General features: G+C 43.2%; 1 protein-coding gene across 2 annotated transcripts; it reads right to left on the bottom strand.

Moving 5' to 3' along the window:
* Window positions 1-611: 611 nt before the first annotated feature.
* Window positions 612-16288, bottom strand: si:ch211-197l9.2 (uncharacterized). 2 transcript variants are annotated; one of them, XM_019349651.2, is made up of 10 exons: window positions 16006-16288; window positions 14617-15233; window positions 12252-12476; window positions 11441-11599; window positions 5722-5793; window positions 4523-5632; window positions 4295-4414; window positions 2492-2541; window positions 1215-2388; window positions 612-1033 (listed from the first exon to the last, which is right to left on the bottom strand). In XM_019349651.2, the coding sequence occupies exons 2-10, from the start codon at window positions 15226-15228 to the stop codon at window positions 878-880; spliced, it is 3678 nt and encodes a 1225-aa protein (XP_019205196.1). In that variant the 5' UTR covers window positions 15229-15233; window positions 16006-16288; the 3' UTR covers window positions 612-877. The 2 variants fall into 2 exon arrangements, with proteins under 2 accessions (XP_019205196.1, XP_005448530.1); XM_005448473.4 differs by lacking the exon at window positions 16006-16288 and having other exon boundaries at window positions 14617-15384.
* Between the last annotated feature and the right edge of the window lie 5681 nt (window positions 16289-21969).

Below are 21969 nucleotides of genomic sequence, written 5' to 3'. Positions count from 1 at the left end.
AGGATATGAAGAATTTCTGAGACAAATCGATTGGAGTTTAGCAGGGTTGTTTTTTTGCACAGCAGGAAATTTGTTTTTTGCATTCTTTAAACCTTTCATGTGTGTTTTTGAGTATTTTGTGTCTGGTGGGTTATGCGTGAACTCTTTTGGGACGTAGCCCACACTGCTGTGTATGTGCTGTGGGTAACAGAGGATGAACACATGTTGTTAGCAGAAATGTGACCCCCGTGTGATTGCGCACCTCCTCCTCCTCCGCCCTGTCCTTGACCACCACCATCATTGGCCGGCTGCCAGCTGAAGGAGGAAGTGCTGCAGCTGATCTGCTCCAGGAAAGCCAGACCTGCTGCCGCTAACACACATTTTTATTTTTAAGTTATCCTTGATGAGCTCAGTTCAGTTTTTTTAATGTGTCGATTAAAGAGAGAGGAACCGAGGTTGGGTCATGGTCCTGACAGGCGAGGAAATCTTATTATCATCTTAGCGGTTTTCTTTTTTGAGCATGTGATGTAACAACCAGCAGCCCTGCCCTGAAAGAGCCGGTTACTGCAGAGGAAACCAGTTTCTGAAGCTCAAATGAAACCAGGGGGAACTCAACACACACATGATCACAATCAACTTGTTAGTTGTTTATTGAATATAACATAAAGTTATTATCTACAAAATACAGTAAAGATATTACAAAAGCAATTATAAGTAACTGAATTAAGGGTTAAGCCCATCTGTGAATGAAGATGAGTGACTTTAATTGCACCAAAAGCTCTATGAGTTTTCTTTAAGCTCTCCTAAACATCCCACAAAAAGCTGAATTTACGTTTTCGAGCCTACAGACTAAATTTGTCTGTGGTGTCAGTGTGAAAGCTGCCGTTTCCCATCATGTTCAGCCGCAGGTGGAGTCTGCAGCTGCTCTGACCGGAGGCGAGTACCTGTGCCGCTGGAGTTTGGTCGGGTTTGATGTTTGTTTCTGCGTGGAGCGAGACGGACGAGCGAAGCAGAAGGTGAGTGTGCTGCTGGAGCTGCACTCGTAGCTCTTCTCCTGGTCAATCAGAGAGAAGAAACGTATTGACTTGGACCTGCTGGCCTTATGTTCTGTCATTAATATGTTTTTATGATGGGGCGGAGGTTGCTAATATCAAGCATGGTCTATGTTTTGTATAATGAGATGAATGTATGTGCAACGGGTGGGAGCCCTGTCTGTATTTGTAATTCCCACTTACCTCTGCTGTGACGGTGCTCAGGCCATTTTTGACACCCTGGTTCAGGCTGCTTCCCTTCTCCTCCTTCTGGGCTTTGGTGGCCTCCTCTCTCTGCTTCATGAACCTCTGGTTAACGATCCTGGTCACGCTGTCGTTCCTCTGGAGCGGGGCAGCGGGAGGCCTTGTTGGAACGCGTTCCAGGTTCCTCGTGCTACTTTTAGCTTTCTGCCCTGACCCCGGCACTGGTTTGTCTGCCCGCCCGCTCACCCTACGCAGGAACTCTGTCACCAAGCCGTACCGGTTGGCTCCGGTGGACTTGGCGGGCAGCTTGGCGTTGCTCAGGGAGCCGTGGCTCTGTCCAGCACCTGCTCGGGAGCTGGTTTGTCGAGTCCACGCAAGGCCGGACTGATTTTGATGTGCCAGGTTCCACAGAGCTCGATCTCTAGAGGTAGATGCAGAGGATGGGGAGCTCAGATTGGAGGGAGAGGGGAGAGACTGTCTTCGGTACAGTTTAGGCGAGGAGGTGGAGTGTCTGGACCTCTCCACTCGGCCTGTTATGCCCTCCAGTGAGGCAGAGATGTGGTGAGAGCGGGCAGAGACCAGAGGGGAGTTCAGGGCTCGAGAAGGACTGCTTCTCGTGGTGCTCGACCCCTGAGTCGCATCTGTCTGCTGACCAACACTCACCATCTGTGGTTTCATGTGGGTCTGAGTACCGGAGCAGGATACATCCACCCAGCCCCGGCCTGCTAATCTTTCTCTCTTTTCCTGTGGGCTGTCTTGACGCTTCTGCCTCCAGCCTGCCGTCATTTCCTTCATGTCATCGCTCAGATTGGCAGATGAGCCCAGACAGAGCTGTGAGAAGGAGGTTGGCGGTGTGCACCAGGGAGAGGGCGCGTCCACCGATCCTCTGTCTGGGCTTTGCTTCAGCTGAGCCAGCTGGACTCTGCGGGCCGACGGGGGGCTGTAGTAGATGCGGACGGTAGACTTCTCTGGAGCAGTATGGCTTCTGTCCAAGGACATCTGCTCAAAGTCAAGATCAGGGAAGCTAAGCGGCATGATTAGATGGTCCCACGTCTTAACCGGGTCCTCTCGGTCAAGCTGGGCAGCCTCTTGGCTCAGATAGCACCAGTTCTTCCTCTGAGAGCTGCACGGAGGAAACTGCCGTCTGAGTCTTTTTCCTGTCGAGCTGCAGGTTCTGATTTTTTTTGTAAAAAAACACAAAGACATCAGGTGATGTATGAGTTACAACTTCAATGAACTTATGAAAAAGATATGAAAGTTTGTGGAACAACACAGACCTGTTAGCTTCACGGTGTCGACCATATTGAAAAACACCACCAACACGATGCTGAGCCAAGAGAGAAAGAAAATATCACCAAACATTACATAAGATACTTCAGATTTAAACTTTCAGTCCACGCTGAAATCTGTCAATAACTATCTAGTGGACTGCACAAAAATGTTTTTGTGCCCCACATATAGTGTCAACATGAGCCTGATATTTGTTGCTTAAATGGGCAGTTTACCACATTTAACAGTTCACGGACCACCACCACATTTTTTGCATCTCAGCAATTTGTCATCAGAAACTAAAACCCAAGAAAAAAAATCTACAAACTTGTTGTAAGCAATTTTGTGTAGGGACTATTTCTTTTTAGTGTGTTCATCCGCCACTGCTTCACTGTACAGAACAAACAGAGCATCTGACAGGATGATTAAAAGAGACAGAAATGTGATATAGTGAAAGTTGCAATTGTCCCGCCCATTCCACCAAATAGCCAATCACCACTGGGAGACAAAAGAGCCAATCATGTTGTTTCACAGATGCATGCACAGTTGAGGTTTACACAGTTTTAACCTTGTGCTGTCAGTCAGATACACTCAATCACTCCAGTCTACTGTTCTATTCATGCTTGCATGGCTAACTGGATGTAATGGTGAACTTTACTTTACTTTTGTTGTTGGTGTTGATCATCTGTCCACTCTCATTATTAAAGCTATATTGTCATCTAATTGCATGTGGTGTAAGAGTAAAACTTGCAAGAAAAAAAAAGCTTTTTAAACCTTTTAGGGAAAAAAACCCAGCAAAACATTTAGTATTTTTGTGCTGATTCGCCACTTTTTAACATTCCACTGATGATTGTAATTAATATAGAGCTTTCTCCACATTTATTTAGATAACATCTAAAAACCACTGCTCACAAGAAGGGTCCTTGATATTTATGAGAAACCAGGTCATGATTTCTGCAAAGAAGTGTTGATGCTTTGTTTTGCCGCGATGTGAGCGTCAGTGCTCCAAAACTGGGCAGCTGACACACAAATATCTAAGCTGTCTCTCTTGGGTGAGCTGTCACTTTAAAGCCCGTTGTCTGCAAAATCAATTATGTTTCCCTCGCATCCCCTTATTTGTTCTTGATAATTTAACACTAACAATTACATTAGGGTTTAATAATTAATATCACGCATCTATAGTTGTTTGTTATTCTGGCACATCTGTGTTATTAACTAACCAAACCTTCAGAAACATTTGAATTTGCAGTTCGTTATCAGGACAAAGCATCATAAACTCATAACAGAGATAACTCCAGAGACATATAGGCTCCAATAAGGCTCCAATAAAGCCTAATAAAGCTGCTGGAGAGCCTGTAGAGTCTTTATTTTTTTCATCACTTCAAACTAAATGTTAAGTAAAAGAGTTAAGAGTAAAATAGGGATTACAGTCCAGTCAGTGGGTTACGAAGGAAAAAAAGCTGTTGAAATAATAAATCTGATCCTAAATCATGCTGTGCATCAAAACTGCTTTTCTTTATTGAATAACAAAGGAGATGGAAATGATCATTCAGAAGAACTTGAATGACTGCAGAGAATCATTTGAGCGTTTTCGTGCTGTATGTTTGAAAATGCCTGTCCTGTTTGGCTGCAGCCCCCTACAAGAGATTAGCCTAAATACTCTGGCATGAGTGTTTTCATGATGCCCGCTGAACCGACTGTCAGGCGGACACGAGGCCAGGGAGACAGATCATCGGCAGGACTTCCCGCTGTATCACGCAGCCTCACACACAGCGGGGCACACATGCCTGAGGCGTAAACACCATCCTTACCTCAGCTGGCTTGCCCGGCGTGGCCTTGGCCTCACTGTCACATTCAATCCGCTCATCCTGAAGCTCTGCAGCGAGGTCTTGCAACAATCCTTTCAGCACTGACATTGCTTTCTCTCTATCCTGAATAAAAAAGCCCAAATATATTTGAATATTCGACAGCTTTGCGTGGTTTTTTTTAGTGTTATAATGAGCACGAGCAGAGTTTATTCACACCATCTGTCACTGTACCTGTTTTCCTTCCATGTCAGGTCCTTTGACTTGACACCACTGATGGAGGATCCAAAGAATCTGCAATGAAAGCTGCGTTTTTGGATCCCTGCACTTCTCACCGAGGCCCCGTTGAACAGAAGGTGCTTTCCTCAATTGTTTTTCTGTCTTCTTCGGCTCTCCACACTCCTGCTTACTCTCTGACTCCACGTCAGGATTTCCACATAGGAAAGGAAAACTGTAGGAGTCCCACACCTCCTTCTTAACTGAGTTTAACTGTGTATCTTTGGCTGTTAGAAGCATCTCTACGCGCCCGATGAAAGCCAACAGCATCGCCTCTAAAAGTTCCAAAGCCTCATTCAGAGAAATCTTCTGTGCCTTTCCGTTACAGTCTACTGGTGAGGCGAACGTGCGCGAGGGAGACGAGCTGTGGCCATTTTTGGGTGATGTAATCAGGAGCTGTATGGCTGAACTCAAAATGCAGGCATGGTCTCTGAGAGCAAGCAGAGCTTCATAGTCCTTCAAAGTCATCTCTTGGAGTTTTTTGTTGTCATCACTCTCTTGAGTGTCTAAGGGATCCCACTCGCCTCCCACAGGACCCTCTCGAGTGATCATCCTTTCAGTCTCCTCATCGCCTTTTCTTTTCTCGGACCCTTCATCCTGACCCCGCTCGTACATCACGGGTCCCTTTTTTATGCTTTTCTCCTTTCCATCGGTGTCCTTCATCGCAACACTCGCTGTCATATTTCCCTCCGAAACATCCCGATTCTCTTCATCCTGCTCTTCCCCTCCTCCTCCTCCTCCACCTCCAATTTTCTCCCTGAGGTCGCTCATTTCTGCTCGCAGACCACGGTTCTCCACCTCCAGTTCAACGATGCGCCGGCTCAGAAGTGTGGCCTCCTCTTCCACCAGTTTAAGATGAACTTTGACCTCCGCCTCCCTGGCGTGGGCGTAGCTTTGCTTGCCTTCAGGTGATTGGGCGGCGTCCACGTCACCGTAGGCTGAGCGGTATTTGGCCAGCTCCTCGCGCATCACCTCACTCTCTGATACCAATTTGGTGAGCTTCTTGCACATGAGAGCTAATTCCTCTTTGGCAAAGTGGAGTTGGCACTTGAGATCGGCGCTGTCATCCTTTTGGCAAATCAAACAGCAGTGACGACAGTCATGATGACATGAAGTAACTCACGGATGCAGCCATGTTTAGAAACAAATATACAAACCTCAATCTGCTGAGAGAGCCTCTTCTCTGCCCTGCTGGCCGTCGATCTGATGCTTTTCCTCTTCAAAGAGCTCTAAGGAATAAAAATAAGAGTTTGATCACACACACAAGACAAACAGTGATAGTTTACTAGGTTAAGATTTTCTGGAGCGAACTTCTTTGTATTTATCCCAAAAAGTCGACTCTGTTCATCTGGACGTAGCTTTTTAGTGGGAGAAATGTTTTGTCCCTCATCCAAGTGACTTCTTCAGTCTGCGAAACTAAATTTCCTTACCTGGATGATTGAGCACGCATCGAGACGTCTTTGTGTTTATGTTTGTTTCTTTCTTTTGGTTTTTCTTTTTAACCACAACTGTGTGAAATTAAATAAAGATATTAATGAAAAAAACTTTTTCTACATTACATTTTTATTCTAAATCTGTGATATAAATGATGAAAGAACACTGATGACGCATAGAGATATTAGTTAGAAACCTGATGAGGACGACTTCTGCTCATTTCCAGTACCATATTTTTGTCCTTTACTCAAAGAGTAGCTTTGCTTGATTTATAATTCATCTAACTCTATTAAATAAGAACTTAAACTATAAACTAAGACCATAAACTCATCAAGAAAGTTATCCAAAGAATCTTTTTTTAAAAATTGTTTTTAGATATTTCTATATAAACAGTCTTATTAAAACCAGGGGAGTCACCTCCTGCTGGACATGAGAAAGAATGCAGGCCAACTTTCCTCTTGACTGACTTGAACAGCAGGTTAGTGGGGGTTGCAATAACTTCATTCAGTAACTTGAAGTAACAGTGTAACGGTGTTTCGCATGTCTCTCACATCATTTTTGGCCCCCTCTTCTTTACAAAGTCGCTTCAGTTCTTTGAGGTTTGCGGGGATTCACTTTTGCACAGCTCCGTTAACGTTCAACAGCATTTCAGTCATGTTGAGGTCTGGACTTTGACTTGGCCATTGTAACCTTGATTCTTTTCTTTTTCAGTCAGTCTGTTGTAGATGTGCTTCTGTGTTTTAGCTGTCTGACAGGTGGCCTCATGTTTGAGGAGTTCATGGTCTTCTGACACATACTAAAAGATGTGAACATATTTCCCCAGTGCTTGCCTCTCTTCATTGGCTCCCTGTTCACTTCAGAATTAATTTTAAAATTTTATTGTTGACTTACAAAGCCCTGAATGGACAGGCTCCCGGGTATTTATCTGACCTCTTGCAGCCTTATGCCCCCTTTAGATCTCTTAGATCAAGTGATCTTTTGCTTTTAGCCATACCAAGGTCGAGGCTGGTTCATAGAGGCGATCGAGCATTTGCAGGCGTAGTGCCTAAGGTATGGAATAATTTACCCCTACACATCAGACAAGCTCCTACTGTCAATCTTTTTAAATCTTATTTTAAAACACATTTGTATTTACTGGCTTTTAATACAGCATGAGAGTTATTTGTTAATTCATATTTGATGTTTGCTATCAATATTATTAGTTATTTTACTAGGTATTTTGTATTCTTGTACAGCACTTTGGTCAACGTTCCTGTTGTAATTAAATGTGCTATATACATAAATAAACTATAAACTATAAACTATAGACAGTTCACAGATCTAGTGACTGCAGAACAAGTTCACGTCATCGCTCCTCACCACTGTGCTGACAGCTGGTATGAGGTTTTTGTGCTGATCTGTTGTGTTTGGCCGTGAATTATGACCAAACATCTCCAAACTGGTCTCATTTGTCCAAAGGACATTGTTGCAGAAGTCTAAGCCATGCTGCTGTGTCCTTTTTACAAAGAAGATGATTTTTCCCAGCAATTCTCGGCCTTTTTCTGATTTTACTGTTACGAACTTGAACATTTGACATACCAACTGAGGTTCGTAGAGTCTGAGATGCAGGTTCTAGGTTTTTTGTAGTTTCATGAACGTTGCTTAGTCTGACCTTGGATGTCCCAGCAAATTCCCTCCAACTGCACAGCAAATTGGCGGAAATTTGCCTACAATACTGTGGCATTTTGTTAACATACCTGAACGGTCCAGAACAGGAAACTATCAAAACCTCTGTTTTTATAGCATGCTGATGATCAATCAATCACTTACATTTGATTAACAGCACCTGGCTGCTACTGTCCCTCTTAATACCTATAGAACCAGTAAGGCTGTACTTAGTTTCTTGCTCTTTACATCACTGAAAACAAGGAAAAGACAAATCTGAAGTTTAATTTAAAAATATAAAGGCAGGTAAAGGAATAGTTCAACATTTGTTTCTGATGATTACATAAGAAAATTTCTAACACACTAAAATTTGTTCAGTGAGAGGGTATAGCATGTTTAAAAATTCTAAATTTACATGATGTTTGTGTAACATGAGTTTATGAGCTGGACACCACGACTTCCTGGAGCCTTGCTAACCGCAACACGTTCATTCTTCTGTTATTTTCTGTGTAAATTAAACAAATTAGATATAAAATGCTAATTAATAAGCTTTAAAAATGTTGTAGAAGGATTTTCAAACCTCTGCAGGCATGAAAGTCGTGCTGATCTTCTCAGCAAGAAAGCAAATAAGCATATTTCCCAAAATGTTTAGCTAATCCTTTAAGTAAATATTCATCATGCTCTTGCACTACTTCTCAGAGATGCCTAAAAGGCGCTAAATGTGACATTTTCTCCCCTCCGAGTCCTTCCCGTCTCTACTTGAGTCAGTTTGTAGGTCTGAGTATGACAGGAATGTAAGCTTCTGTCAGGCAGCATTGTCTTCCTCTTAAACACTCAACAGGATTTCACTGTGTTAATAATAGTCAGGCTAGAAGGAGCAAAAACAGAGAGGGAGTTACACTTTTTGAATTCAAGGCTGGTGGGCCTGGAGGCTCGATGGATTTGGGTTACTGTGACCGGAAATTTGTTGTTCCTAATAAGTAAAGATGGAATTAAATGGTAATATTTCTTTAACTGTAAAATTATTGTCTTTGTTTCAGCTTTTGTCCTCTTACTACAAGTCTATGCTCAGCTTGTGCAGCTACACATTTACGTTTCACTCAAACAGCCTCACAAACATCGAGCAGCAGCAGCGGCAGCAGAGTGAAATTCTGGCATACTCACCCTCCTTCACAATCTATCCACGCTGTGTTTTTTTGCTGGTTAGATTAGGTAATCTAAGTGGATTTCCCTGTTGGGATCAAAGGGACTAGCAGCTGTCTCAGATGAGTGGAGCAGACTGAGCTCGTGCCAAAGCACCGAATCCTGGATTAAACCGCACACGTGTCACCGGAGTGCACACTGGTGCTCAAAGCAGGCAGAAGAAAAGGTGGATGGGGTGTGGAGGCTGAAGTTTGATCAAAGCGTGCTGAGTGATGGCTGTAGGTCAGTATGCCTGTGCACCAACCAACACCCTCCTTTCTGGATGCCCTAATACACACTCATTCAGATTTATCCAAGCTTAATAAGAGCAGTAAGAAAAAGAAAGTGAGTCTATTTTTGTAATCTCTCTACTTTTTTTTCCTGCCCTGTCAGCCGACGATGTCAGCTGTGCCTGGAGTTCAGCATACCAGGCTGCTTCGCCCATCCCCGGCACCAGGCAGCTGCCGGCCGAGCCCTCCGCTCATATAAGTGATCTGCACCGGGATCGTGTGTCACCTGACATCAGGGTGACAGAGGGATGAGGGGGACAGCTGTCTGGATGGGTGCAGCTGTGCAGGGTAATGGAGAGGAGGATGCCTGACCCGAGCGATGAAAGTTTATGTTTCTCTCAAGGTTGACCTAAATACACACATCCCTTAAAGACACGCATTGAGGCATATGAAGAACCCCCTTTTGAGATTATCAGCAGCTCTTGAGAGATTTTAAAGAGTTTTTTTTATTATTATTATTTAATCTATTCGATTAGATTTGTCGTGTCTGATTGGCAGATCTATGCACTCGTTTCATTCTCATTTTCAGCTCCAGGTCACAATAATTTAGTTAACAGTCCAGTCTGTCCCAAGGTCAGTAATGAAACCATAAACAAGAGCTGTTTGTTACTATGTACCTCACCTAAGGCTGAAAATTCCCTCCACACCATCCATGAATTAAGGATCCAGTGTGAAAATTCAAAGCTTTTAGAGAGGATCATGTTTTCTTTTCTTTTTTTCTGTCATATATGCTGTTACAATGTAACAGTATGAAACCAAGCATTTGGTTTCAAGAGATCTCTTTCTATTTTTAACTCTGTATGATGTCACTCAGAATGGATATCCTTAATATGGTCTCATTCACCCAGCCCCACCCACCAACTGTTCAAACCTTCTGTTTTTGAGGGGCAGCCAATCAGAAGAAAGTTGTCTTATAAGGGGAGGAGCAGATAGAGACCGAGTATGAACTGAGAGGCCCAGAATAAGATAATCATCATGTTAAACTTTATCAGCATGCCTTCTGGCATCAAATTCTGCACCATGAACCTCAAACATCTGGTTGCAGTTGCAGCAGTCTAAGATGATCTCCTTCTTCCCATCCACCTCCGCTACGGCTTCCTGGGGGACACCAAGGTATTCCCAATCCAGCCGAGAGATAATCTCTGCAGCCTTATCCTTCGTATACCCTGAGGCTTTCTTTCAGTACCACCTCACCAATTACGCACCCTGGTTGGAGGTCCAAACCACCTCAGCTGGCTCTTTTTGGTGCAGATCTACTCTGAGGCCTGAATGGCTAAGCTCCTCCCTCTAGATTGATACATTTATTTGTCCACGTAGGGAAACTGGATTGTAGCAGAAATCACGTGACATTTTCATGCACACAGACACTTTCACTGCACCTTAGGATGTTTTTCTCAGACCAAAAGGTCATCCAGTGTGTTGCCAATATTGAGAAATGTAATGCATTCAGGAATAAAACCCTATTTTTTGTGAACAGAGGAGAGCAATAGCTCCCTGCAAATATAAATAGTTTAAAAGAGGAGGTAAGTGGAAGGCTCTCGTCATGTACAATAAGGCAGACTCAGCATTTCAGTTCCCAACAGTTTACTGGTTGTTGTTACTGCCTTTCTACCAGAGTTTTTCTGTGTCTTGGAAATATTTCTAAACCAACAAATTGTGTAAAGGAGTTGGTCCCCCCCAAACCCTGAGGGAAGCTCGTGGTCTGCTCATTTTCTCTGAAAGTAAAGTTCCTGCTCTGACCTGCAGTGTTCTGCTGCCAAGAAAATCAACAATCCAAAAAAACCAAACAAGACAGAAGGGAAAATTCTGCTTCCAGCAGTTTTTCTGCTGTCAAATGCTGTCAAACACAAACGAAAAGTTCACCAAAAAAATAAATAAATAAAAATTCAGCTTCAGTCTTTGGTTTTCCTAGAAGAGTATGTAATAAGTATGTCTTCTAACCCCCTAGAGAGTTGGTAGACAAAGTGCAGGGGGGTATGTAAGACGCTGTAATGATACGTGACTCTTCACCAGATGTCATTTCATGACCGTGTAAGAGTGACTGGTCTAAAACCTCTGGGGCCTGAAGGTTTAGGGGACCAGGAACACTTATGGATGCTTTCCAAATATTTGGCATCATGTGACTGTTAAAAGAAGATCTCAAAGGGTGAGTAAAAAGTGGTGCTAGCTGTTTCGAATACTTCCACAGACATTGTCCAGGCCAGGACTTTTCCAAGGTGACAGTCTCTAAAAAACTGCAGGACTTTTGTCTTTTGAGGACTCCTTCGAACATTCTTCATTCAATTTATTTATTTTTACCAAAGGGTCTTTAATGTAAAATGCTCACCTCTCTGGTTTTATCCAGCTCAGTCTGTAAGACCTGCTTGGCCACTTCCAGTTCCTGAGTCTTTTCACGCAGCACCTCGTTTTCCCACTCCAAGTGGGAGTTCTTCTTCTGCACCGCCTCTAGCTCGTTGTACAGGCGGAGTGACACACTCTTTGCAACCTGCAGGTGAAGCACAAAGCAGGTTAAGACAGTAAAAGTGCTGCAAATAAAGGGGTTTTTTTTGATTGTTTGTTTATTTGTTTTCTCATGAGTGTTATTTTCTGAGTGAGTGAGTCTTTAGAGCAGTTGGTTTGGTTAAAGCTGAGAAACTTTTACAAGAAAATTCTTGTGACGGGAACTGAGCCATGAGTCGATGGAGGGGGCGAAGGAGGGTGAGGCTGTAAGGAATCCAACAGTGCGCACACACACTGGCCTGGTTGACAGAAACAGAATCTGGTTGCCTCAGTTCAACAACGGTGATTCTGCTTACGATCACTCTGCTTTTATCGTTCAGTCCTCACGCAGAACAGCCGACCACACGCTGTAATTATGCTACAGAAATATAAACAGGATGCATGATGAAAACTTTTCAGTCTAATGACATTCTTGTGGTGCAGATGAACAGCAGGGAGTACTTTACAGCCATGACTCAGGGTTAAAGCCTGTATGAACAAGACGATCAGCGTTTAGTGCACCGCGATGAAAGTAGGTTTGTGGTTCTGCAGTAAAAGTTCACTTTGATGTTTTAGGTGAGTCGGTTTTCAGAGAAGGAGCTTAATTACAGCCTGTTGGCAGTGAGAGTTTGTGCAAAAAGACCACCCGACTTTCTGACCTTGATGTCGTGCTCCAGGCTCCGGACCAGCTCCCCGTCCACCTGTCCGGTCTGAGCCACTCGGATGCTGCGGCGCTCGGCCTTGCGGAGGCGGTACTGCAGGATGCGACACGTCTTGTTGGCCTGCTCCAACTGCAGCCGCAGCTCCTGCAGCTGGTAAATCTCCTCCTCCTGGAACATGTCGCGCATTTCCAGCATCTCACAGCGCAGCTCCTCCACCTCGTCCTGGGACAGACGACACAGAAATATTTAAACCATGAGTCAAGGCATTTTCTCCTTCCTTTCTTCCCCCTTTCCCTTCTTATTTCATCCAGTCCTTTCCTTCTTCCTTGGCTCCTTCCTCCAACTTCTTCTCTTCCCTCCATCCTTCCTAACTCCCTTTGTTCCTTGTCTATTGATTCTGCTTTCTTTCCTTACCCTTTTTTATTGACCTTCTCCTTTTTGTGGTACCCTTTTTTCTTCCTTCCTGCCCTTCTTCCTTCTATCATTCCTTCCCTCCTTTCTTCCTTTGTTGATTTTTCCTTTCTTATCTATTCCATCCTTCCCTCTTCCATCACTTGTTCCTTTCTTCCCTCCTTTCCACTCTCTTTTCTTCCTTCCTTTCTTACTTTTTCTTTCCTCCCTCTTCTCTTGCTTCATCTTTCTCCCTTGAGTATTCCTTCCTTCCTTCCTTAACCCTTCCCTCATCCCGTCACTCCTACAGTACACCATGCTGAGATGAGCCAAGTTTTAGTTGTTTGGAAATCACCTCGTTAGTGGAAAAATACTATTTTATGTCTGCCAAATTGTTTCATCTTTAGCACAGATTTTTCATAGAATCAACTAAATAATTTGGAACAAATGATGTGCTTGAGTGACAAGCTGCTAGTAACAAAGTGCCTAAATATACAGTTTAAAACGGGTTCTTTGCTATGTGGTCTGTAGACACAATACCGTTTCATCTTTTGAGTTAGGCATGTTTTTCTTGCTTGATCGATTCATAGGTTTGTGTTTAGTAGGTTAACATACAAAAATTAATTAATAAATTTTAAAAAATCCTCTGAAAATACTCAGGTACAAGAACTGGACTAAAATTGACAGAAAAAAGCCGCCAATGTCCAAAGAAAAACGTTACATGAAGGTCTGGCTACTTAGAGGCAAAATATAAATAAATGAGGCTCAAGACTTTTGCACAAAACTGTAAATATCAGAAAGTTATATTTTCCAATTTTTCCCGTTAACTTAAATCCAGGTGTTATGGTGGCATTAGAGACTTATGAAAACAACTAAGTGAAACATGGATTCACTCTTCACTCAGCTGGGATGCTACTCTGCTGCATGTGCTGCAAGCAATGCTTCGAGTGTTATAAACAATAACATCTTATCTACTGGACAAACTACGGGTTGATGCCATGTATAAATTACTCAGAAAATCTTTTTGTAAATATATTCTTTAAAAAAAACATATCAGCTAATATTAAACCAACTAACTGATTTATGACTTAAGCTCTAACTGTTATATTTTCCAATTTGATGCCTAAATGTCCTTTTTCTGCTTTGTACATACCCTTCAAAGTGTCTGATTACTTTAATGAGCACAGTTAGAATCTGCACTTACAAGGTGAAGTTATGTCACAGAAGTGAGCATCTAGGGCAGAAAGAGGGATTTGGGGCTATTTTTTGTACATTTTGTTTCCAGCACATTCTAAGTCATGAAACGTTTTCTCAGAAAGCTTGACTCACACTCAGAAAGTCTGAATATCTTGACATCAGCAGCTTCAATTATGACCTTTCTTTATCAAGGTACAACTCTGAATAAGTGGATCATCCCTTTAAAGGTGAAAATGGAAAATTAAACATTACCACTGGGCTTGTAGATGGACTTGCTCAGCACTACTCCACTAAAAAAACTCTGCAACCACCAATTTATAATCAAACCCCAGTTTCCAGACATATTCCTGCAAACTGGTGACCTGCTGCATCAAGTTACAGAGTAATTTCCTCAGTTGGACCAATAAAATGCCCTTGCAGTCAGGAGTTACTCATCTAATCACCAGCTCAGTCAGCAGTTACTCAGCTACTGTAAAAATCTGAGTAAGTGTGGGTTTGTTCCATAATTTATTTAGGTCAGTAGTGAGTTTTGACTCTTCTATTAGAGCCACTTGCCCTGCGCTCACTAAAGAAGACTGGCCTGATCTAAACATTTGCAGAAAGTCGGCTGTTGAGCTGAGGGTCCTCCCACAGAAACTCGCAGGCTCTCATAAAGAAGCAAAACCTACATGCACGGAGTTTATGCAGAAAGGTAGATGCTGCATTTCGTGAAAACCAAATTGAATTCGCTAATTGCATTAAGCTAATTTAATTAATCAAATTAGATCAAACTTACTTTCAAATACTCGTTCTCTGATCTCAGATCTTCCACTTCCCTGACGAGGTCTTCGGTTGTTTCCCCCATCATAAGATTCATAAACGCCCCCGAGGAGTTGAACAAACTGAAGCCCCCTGCGGCAGCCTCCGCCTGGAGAGCGCAGATATCTCTCGCCGCTTTTGCGCACGGTTTGCCGTCGCCTGCGCCCTCGCTATCCGGGGTCACGTAAGATTTGCCGTCTATCCAGCTTAAGTCAGAGTCGTGCTTGTTACCGTCCGACGGGCAGTCAGAGATTTCCGAGCTGCTGTCCGAGGAGGACAGTTTCCCCGACAGGCAGCCGGAGTCTTTGCTCAAATCCTCTGAAGTGTTGCTGGCGTCGGAGAGTTTCCTCTGTGCGCCGGGGCTCCTCTGGCACTCGGCGCTGACACCTGATGACACTTTCCCTGCTCTCTTTCCCTGCGGTCCCGCAGTTTTCACCTCCTTCACAGGGTCGCACTGACCCGTGAATTGTGCCTCCTTTGAATAGGAGCTATCATTGGAGGATGGATCCTTCTTCTCCTGGTGCGCCCTGGCTTGTTTCTGGCTGCGGAGTGCAGTCTTCAGGCTTTTATCGCCGTCTTTGTTCGTCATTTTCTCTTTAGATTTTAAGCAGAAAATCCAAGATGATCATTACAGTTTTAAACTAGTGTTAAAATATCACAATTCACAGCTCACAGACTCGCAAGACCCGACTGGCTGCTCTGCATCCTCAGCACTGAAACTTTGCCAAAGCGCACTCACAGAAGAAGTCACAGTGTCACGTTACCGCAGCTTAGAACGGACTTCCGGTTGTTTTCTCTACTTTTTTTCTTTTTTTCTCTATTTATCTTGGTCAGAGTACATATTATGTTTATTCTACACACTCTCTCCCAGAACATTCAACTGTGTCTACAAACCAGCATGAATTTGAAAACAAATCCGATATTAAAAATATTGTCTAGGCCTAGGATTATAAATTATTAAGTTTATTTTGTAAATTTCCATACAAAATATAACATTTTAAGTGTTTGTTACCTCTTGTTTTCATATTTCTATCATACTGTCATCATCCCATACGCCTAATGTAGAAAGGCAGTTTGGAGGCTTTTATTTTGACGGTTTTCGGGTCTGGCAGTGATTCTTAAAGCACTTGTTGCAGGCTGCTGAGTTTGCATCTTTTGCTGTGAAGTACAGCATTTTTAATCTGGAGCTCTGCTCTAAAAGAACGTAGGTACCTGGACCCGCCTACTATCCTCAGAAACGTAAAATGATTGCCATAATGGCACCGGATACCGGTACCCATCCCTAGTCATCGTGGCCTGCCCCACTGAATTACAAAGTCTACCCGCAGTGTTTCTATATGTAACTTGTTTGTTTACCGCCACTCACTGCACTATGCTTCCTCTTCCAGAGTCGGATCTGCAGGATGTGGAACGACACAGTTCGGAAGCAGACAGAATCTTCTTTCATGGCGGGAGATATCAACAGCACCCCGACACTCAACCGTGGTGAGACCTCCCTCTCTATATTTCTCCCCCCATTAAATTATACTCGCTGAAATTCTCAGACACACGTGACGCACACACAGATTTACAGCATTTAACACTAGAATTACTGAGCCTTTTTTTTCCTGGTGCAAGTCCCTACCACTACATTTACTAGCCCTGCGCAAATTTAAATTTGCGTAAATTCCCTGAACCTAACACCTCCTAGCACCCCGCTGAGATTTTCACAGGCCTTCAGCGCCATTGTTCTCCTGCTTTTGTTGTGCAAACACACCCTCCCCCAAACCCCAACCAGGAGAGATTCAGGTCTTTCCTTACCTGCAGCATACAATACACCATGGTATGTGCAATATTTCTCATATGCAATATTAGTTCTTGTCAATCCCTGTCACTGCATTGCATGCTTGTTCATAAACATATATACACAATGTTGTACATATATTTATATAGCCTCACCTTACATAATATGCATAGTCTAGTTACACACACACACACACACACACACACACACACACACACATATTTTTCAATACACGTGTCCATATTTATGTTTCCAGATTGTTTGTATAGTGCACTTTCTATACTGTGCTCTTTGTACAGTTTTTATTTTTGCTGCTTATTTCTTGCATTTTCCACTTGTGGGACTAATAAATGCAGATTTGTTGTGTGTGTGTGTGTGTGTGTGTGTGTGTGTGTGTGTGTGTGTGTGTGTGCGCGCAACATTGGCATTTGTTTACTCAGATCCAAGGCAGGCCAAACCTCTGTGTTACAGCCTTCAGAAATTCATGCCATATCGATACAAAAGACACACATTCAAAGTATACTGATACACAAGTCTGTTTTATTTCAAAGTGTTTCAAACTTTACAGCGTTTGCAGACCCAGTGTTCATCATCCCTGCATTTGGCACAGGTGAATTTGTGACATGTTGCACAGGTAAACCTGCTGCGATTCCTGTTGCAGCTCTTTTGCACCTGGCACTGCGTTGTCTTTCCAGTCCCTGGCACAGCAGCTCCAGCAGCCTGTGCGAATATTTCCTTGTGCTGCATGAATCGGCAACGAAGTTCCTGAGCTAGAAGACTCAGAAACAATCTTCTTTTGCCTCTCCACCCTGTACATGCCGTGTACAAAATGTAGGCATTCCCCGCCGCCAGGTCCAGCATATTATAGAAAACTGCTACTGGCCACCTGCGTGTTGCTGCTCTTACAGAATACATCCGTGCAAGTTGAGGAAGTTCATGCCGGACTTTATTCACCGTGCCCAGTAACGTTGTTTTGCGCTGCAGCAGTCTGTGCGACAGTGACAGTGAAGTAAAGAAATTGTCCGTTGTGACGTTTCTCCCATCATCCAAAAACGGCTCCATCAGTTTCATGACCACGTTCTCTGCCAGCCTCTCTTCCTTCTGACGACTGGGGTCCTTTCCCAAGTAAGGAGATGCACTGCAGACATATTTGGTGTCCAAGTCCGTGGCCATCCAGAACTTGATCCCAAATTTTTCTGGCTTGTTTGCGATATACTGTGTGAATGGACAACGAACCTTGGTAGGGAACAGCTGTTCATCTATGGTCATGTGTTCTCCTGGAGTGAAACTCTTAGCACAGTTCTCGTTGAAGCGTGTCCAGATGTCGGAGATCGCTGCAAATTTGTCTGTTTTCACCCGTTCTGCCCGCGTGTCCTTGTCATCAAATCGAAGGTGTTGCATAATTGAAATGAATCTATCTCGGGGCATTGTCTCTTTGATTACTGGCACCAGAAATCTTTCTGACCAGCAATCCACAATGGCACCAACGGGACACATGATTGCTCTTACAAACAGGATTGAAATGAATGCCATCAGTTCATGAACTGACAAATTCCAGTCCTGCTCTGATCTGCGGGCTTGACGGACCGTACACTCCCTGATGGTGTGCATCATTCCCACGTCTAACAGGCAAAGGAAGCTTTGGAGCACACTTGTAATCTTACGCTGTCGGAAGATAAACAAATAGAGAATGGTAAATTTACATGAAGCTCACTGTAAATGGGTTTATATAAATATCATATGTAATATGGCAGTGACAAACCTTAGCAAACTCTGTGGGTCCAGCTCGCGCAGTGAAGCACGAGCGATTTGCTACTGCACTGGGCATTCCAATGTCCTCCTCAATCCACACAGTGCCGTCTTTTGCCGTGTGGCTCTGGCTGGGCTTCCCAGTACCACGGGGCCTCTTCCGTGGAGGCATGTTGGGTTCTTGTTCCATCTCCTTTTCAGATTCTTCTGAGGAGGCATCAGTGGCCTGCTGGACAAATGAAACCCCTCCTCCATCAGAATCCGCTTCGTCCATTTCCTGAAGCAAGGCCAAAGTCTGTTGCGTGGAGAGGTTCTTCCTGCGTGGCAGTGATACGGAGGCCATCCTGTTGTGCGTTCTCAGAAATGCGAAGAAGAAATGGTTCTCCCTCCTGGTCGGTCTGCTTTTATGCACAGCACTGTGCTGTAGTCAAGCAATGCCACTCCTACACATACACAAATCTCTCCTGGTTGGGGGAGGGTGTGTTCTCCAACAAAAGCAGGAGAACAATGGAGCTGAAAGCCTGTGAAAATCTCAGCGGGGTGTTAACACTAGAATTACTGAGCCTTTTTTTTCCTGGTGCAAGTCCCTACTACTAGATTTATTAGCCCTGCGCAAATTTGCGTAAATCCCCTGAACCTAAGACCTCCTAGAATTACTGACTTTTTTATTTTCTGGTGAGAGTCCCGAGGTGTTAATCACCCCTGTTGAAGTTTTCACAAGTCGTCAGCTCGATTCTCGCAAACCACCCATTATCTTTGAGGCCTGGTACATTTGCATTTGTTCACTCAGAGTAGCTCCAATCCAAGCCAAGAGAAAAATCTGTGTTACAACCCTCAAAAATGCTTGCTGTATCTATACAAAATATCCCACACATTGACTGACCTGCAAATATGAAAGATACACATTCACAATATATGGAAAAACAAGTCTGTTTAATTTATAAAAAAATTGTGTGAAAACAGAATCAATAGTTGCTGATACAATGACATGAGTAGCATATGTGATCTCTCCAGCTTTGCATGTTCTCTCCTCTGCCTGTTCATGTAAAAATAGCAAAAATTAAAAAACAAAAAACATAAAAAATAAATTCCGGACCCTCAGTTCTTTTGCCACACGGCAAAAGACGGCACTGTGTGGGTTGAGGAGGACATTGGAATGCCCAGTGCAGTAGCAAATCGCTCGTGCTTCACTGCGCAGCTGGACCCACAGAGTCTGCTAAGGTTTGTCATTGACATATTACATATGATATTTATATAAACCCATTTACAGTGAGCTTCATGTAAATTTACCAGTCTCTAATTATTTTAATTACTCCCCATCAGGGAGTGTACGGTCCGTCAAGCCCGCAGATCAGAGCAGGACTGGAATTTGTCAGTTCATGAACTGATGGCATTCATTTCAATCCTGTTTGTAAGAGCAATCATGTGTCCCGTTGGTGCCATTGTGGATTGCTGGTCAGAAAGATTTCTGGTGCCAGTAATCAAAGAGACAATGCCCCGAGATAGATTCATTTCAATTATGCAACACCTTCGATTTGATGACAAGGACACGCGGGCAGAACGGGTGAAAACAGACAAATTTGCAGCGATCTCCGACATCTGGACACGCTTCAACGAGAACTGTGCTAAGAGTTTCACTCCAGGAGAACACATGACCATAGATGAACAGCTGTTCCCTACCAAGGTTCGTTGTCCATTCACACAGTATATCGCAACCAAGCCAGACAAATTTGGGATCAAGTTCTGGATGGCCACGGATTTGGAGATCAAATATGTCTTCATGCAGTGCAAAACAACGTTACTGGGCACGGTGAATAAAGTCCGGCGAGAACTTCCTCAACTTGCAAAAGACACTACACAGCGAGAGGTATTCTCCACTTCAGTGCTTAGAAGTGTCTCGTGCCAGGCAGTGCCAGGTGCAAGACAGCTGCAACAGGAATCGCAGCAGGTTTACCTGTGTCAGAAATTCGTGACTCAGAGTAAACAAATGCAAATGTTGCACAAACACAAACACAAACGTAGCTAATCTGTCTTTATTAGTCCCACAGGTGGAAAATCTGCATTGTCATTGCAGAAAAGTGGACAGTGCAAGACAAACGCAGCAAAAATAATAATAAAAATAAAAACTGTACCAAGAGCACAGTATAGAAAGTGCACTATACAAACAATCTGGAAACATAAATATGGACACGTGTATTGAAAAATATTGGTGTGTGTGTATTATGTATGTGTGTATGTATGTATGTATGTATAAATAGACTGCATGTATATTATGTACAGAGTGGCTATATAATAATATGTACAACATTGTGTATATATCTTTATGGACAGGCACACAATGTAGTGACAGGGATTGACAAGAACTAATATTGCGTATGAAAAATACTGCACATATAAACTACCGTGGTGTGTTGTAGGCTGCAGGTACTTGTTGTAGAGTCTTAAAATGATTGGAAGGAAAGACCTGAATCTCTCCTGGTTGGGGTTTGGGGGAGGGTGTGTTTGCACAACAAAAGCAGGAGAACAATGGCGCTGAAGGCCTGTGAAAATCTCAGCAGGGTGCTAGGAGGTGTTAGGTTCAGGGGAATTTACGCAAATTTGCGCAGGGCTAGTAAATGTAGTGGTAGGGACTTGCACCAGGAAAAAAAGGCTCAGTAATTCTAGTGTTAAGCTGTTTTCTTGCCCTTGGCTTCCACTTTCTCCTTTTGGAAATCTGACAAGCAATTAACCCAACTAACCAACTACTACTATGAATGAATGATCTTAATTCCCAGTCACATTTTTTATCCGCCTCTACCAGACTACATTTGCATGTTTTATAGCTCAGAATAATCATTTTCTACATATATACATATATATATATATGTATATGTATACCGGGTCTTTTTGCAGCTCCTCACTGATACTGTATTCGCATCAATTCAGTTCAGCTCATCTGCTTTTCAGCCAGCTTTCTTCTGATTGGCTGCACCTTGCATGCCATACACAAGGTTAGAACAGCAGGTGGTGCTGCTGTAATAAAAAAACAAACAAACAGAGCAAGGAGTAGAAAAAAATGCCTGAAATAGAGCATTTAGCTCAAATGAAGCCTGAGTTTTGTGGCTCACAAGGATTGCTTGTACCTCATTGTTTTAAACCTTGCTTAGCATTTCATCTTCCACTGTATATATTACAGAAAATAAGTTCAAACATAACAGGTCTGCCCTTTAAAAGGGTGTTTGCACAATTCCCCTCTGTGTAGTGTTGCTCTAATTTAATACCTGTTTAGTTTTAAACTGAAAATTATTGTTGAAATATTGGCCAGTAATGTTTGTAAATGTTTACAAGGCCATGTCTGCAAAAATAAAAGTGAAGCAGAATGAATAAAGCAAGAGGAATGTTTGTGTAAAACTGCCACCTTGTGGATACTGGAGCTGTGTTTGAAAGGACCACAGCCAGGTCTTTGTGGTTTGTAATGGACATGAGATGTTTTCTCTTCCGGTTAACAACAACCTAAATCTTCATCAGCCAGCTATTATACTATTAACCAGCTGTTATAATAACCAAACAGAGTCCGGTTCCTCTCCCATCATCCTTCCACACCTCTGTCACACCTTTGCTCTCTGGATACAGGAGTGGATGAGTGGAGATGCACAGGGTGGTGATGTCCATGAAGACTCCCATCACAGAACAGAGCAAAGGACAGGCACAATAAAATAAATGGCTCTTAAGATAATGTTGATAATGCTTCCATCGAGTCAAGTGTCAAAACCACCTGCTTTTCAGCTAACTACACAAGCGGCTCTTTTTCTGCCACAT

Source organism: Oreochromis niloticus, linkage group LG20 (genome assembly GCF_001858045.2).
Source record: "Oreochromis niloticus isolate F11D_XX linkage group LG20, O_niloticus_UMD_NMBU, whole genome shotgun sequence".
In the NCBI taxonomy this organism is placed as follows: domain Eukaryota; kingdom Metazoa; phylum Chordata; class Actinopteri; order Cichliformes; family Cichlidae; genus Oreochromis; species Oreochromis niloticus.
The sequence above is the reverse complement of the archived record's forward strand: the minus strand, read 5'-3'. Positions and strand labels throughout refer to the sequence as shown.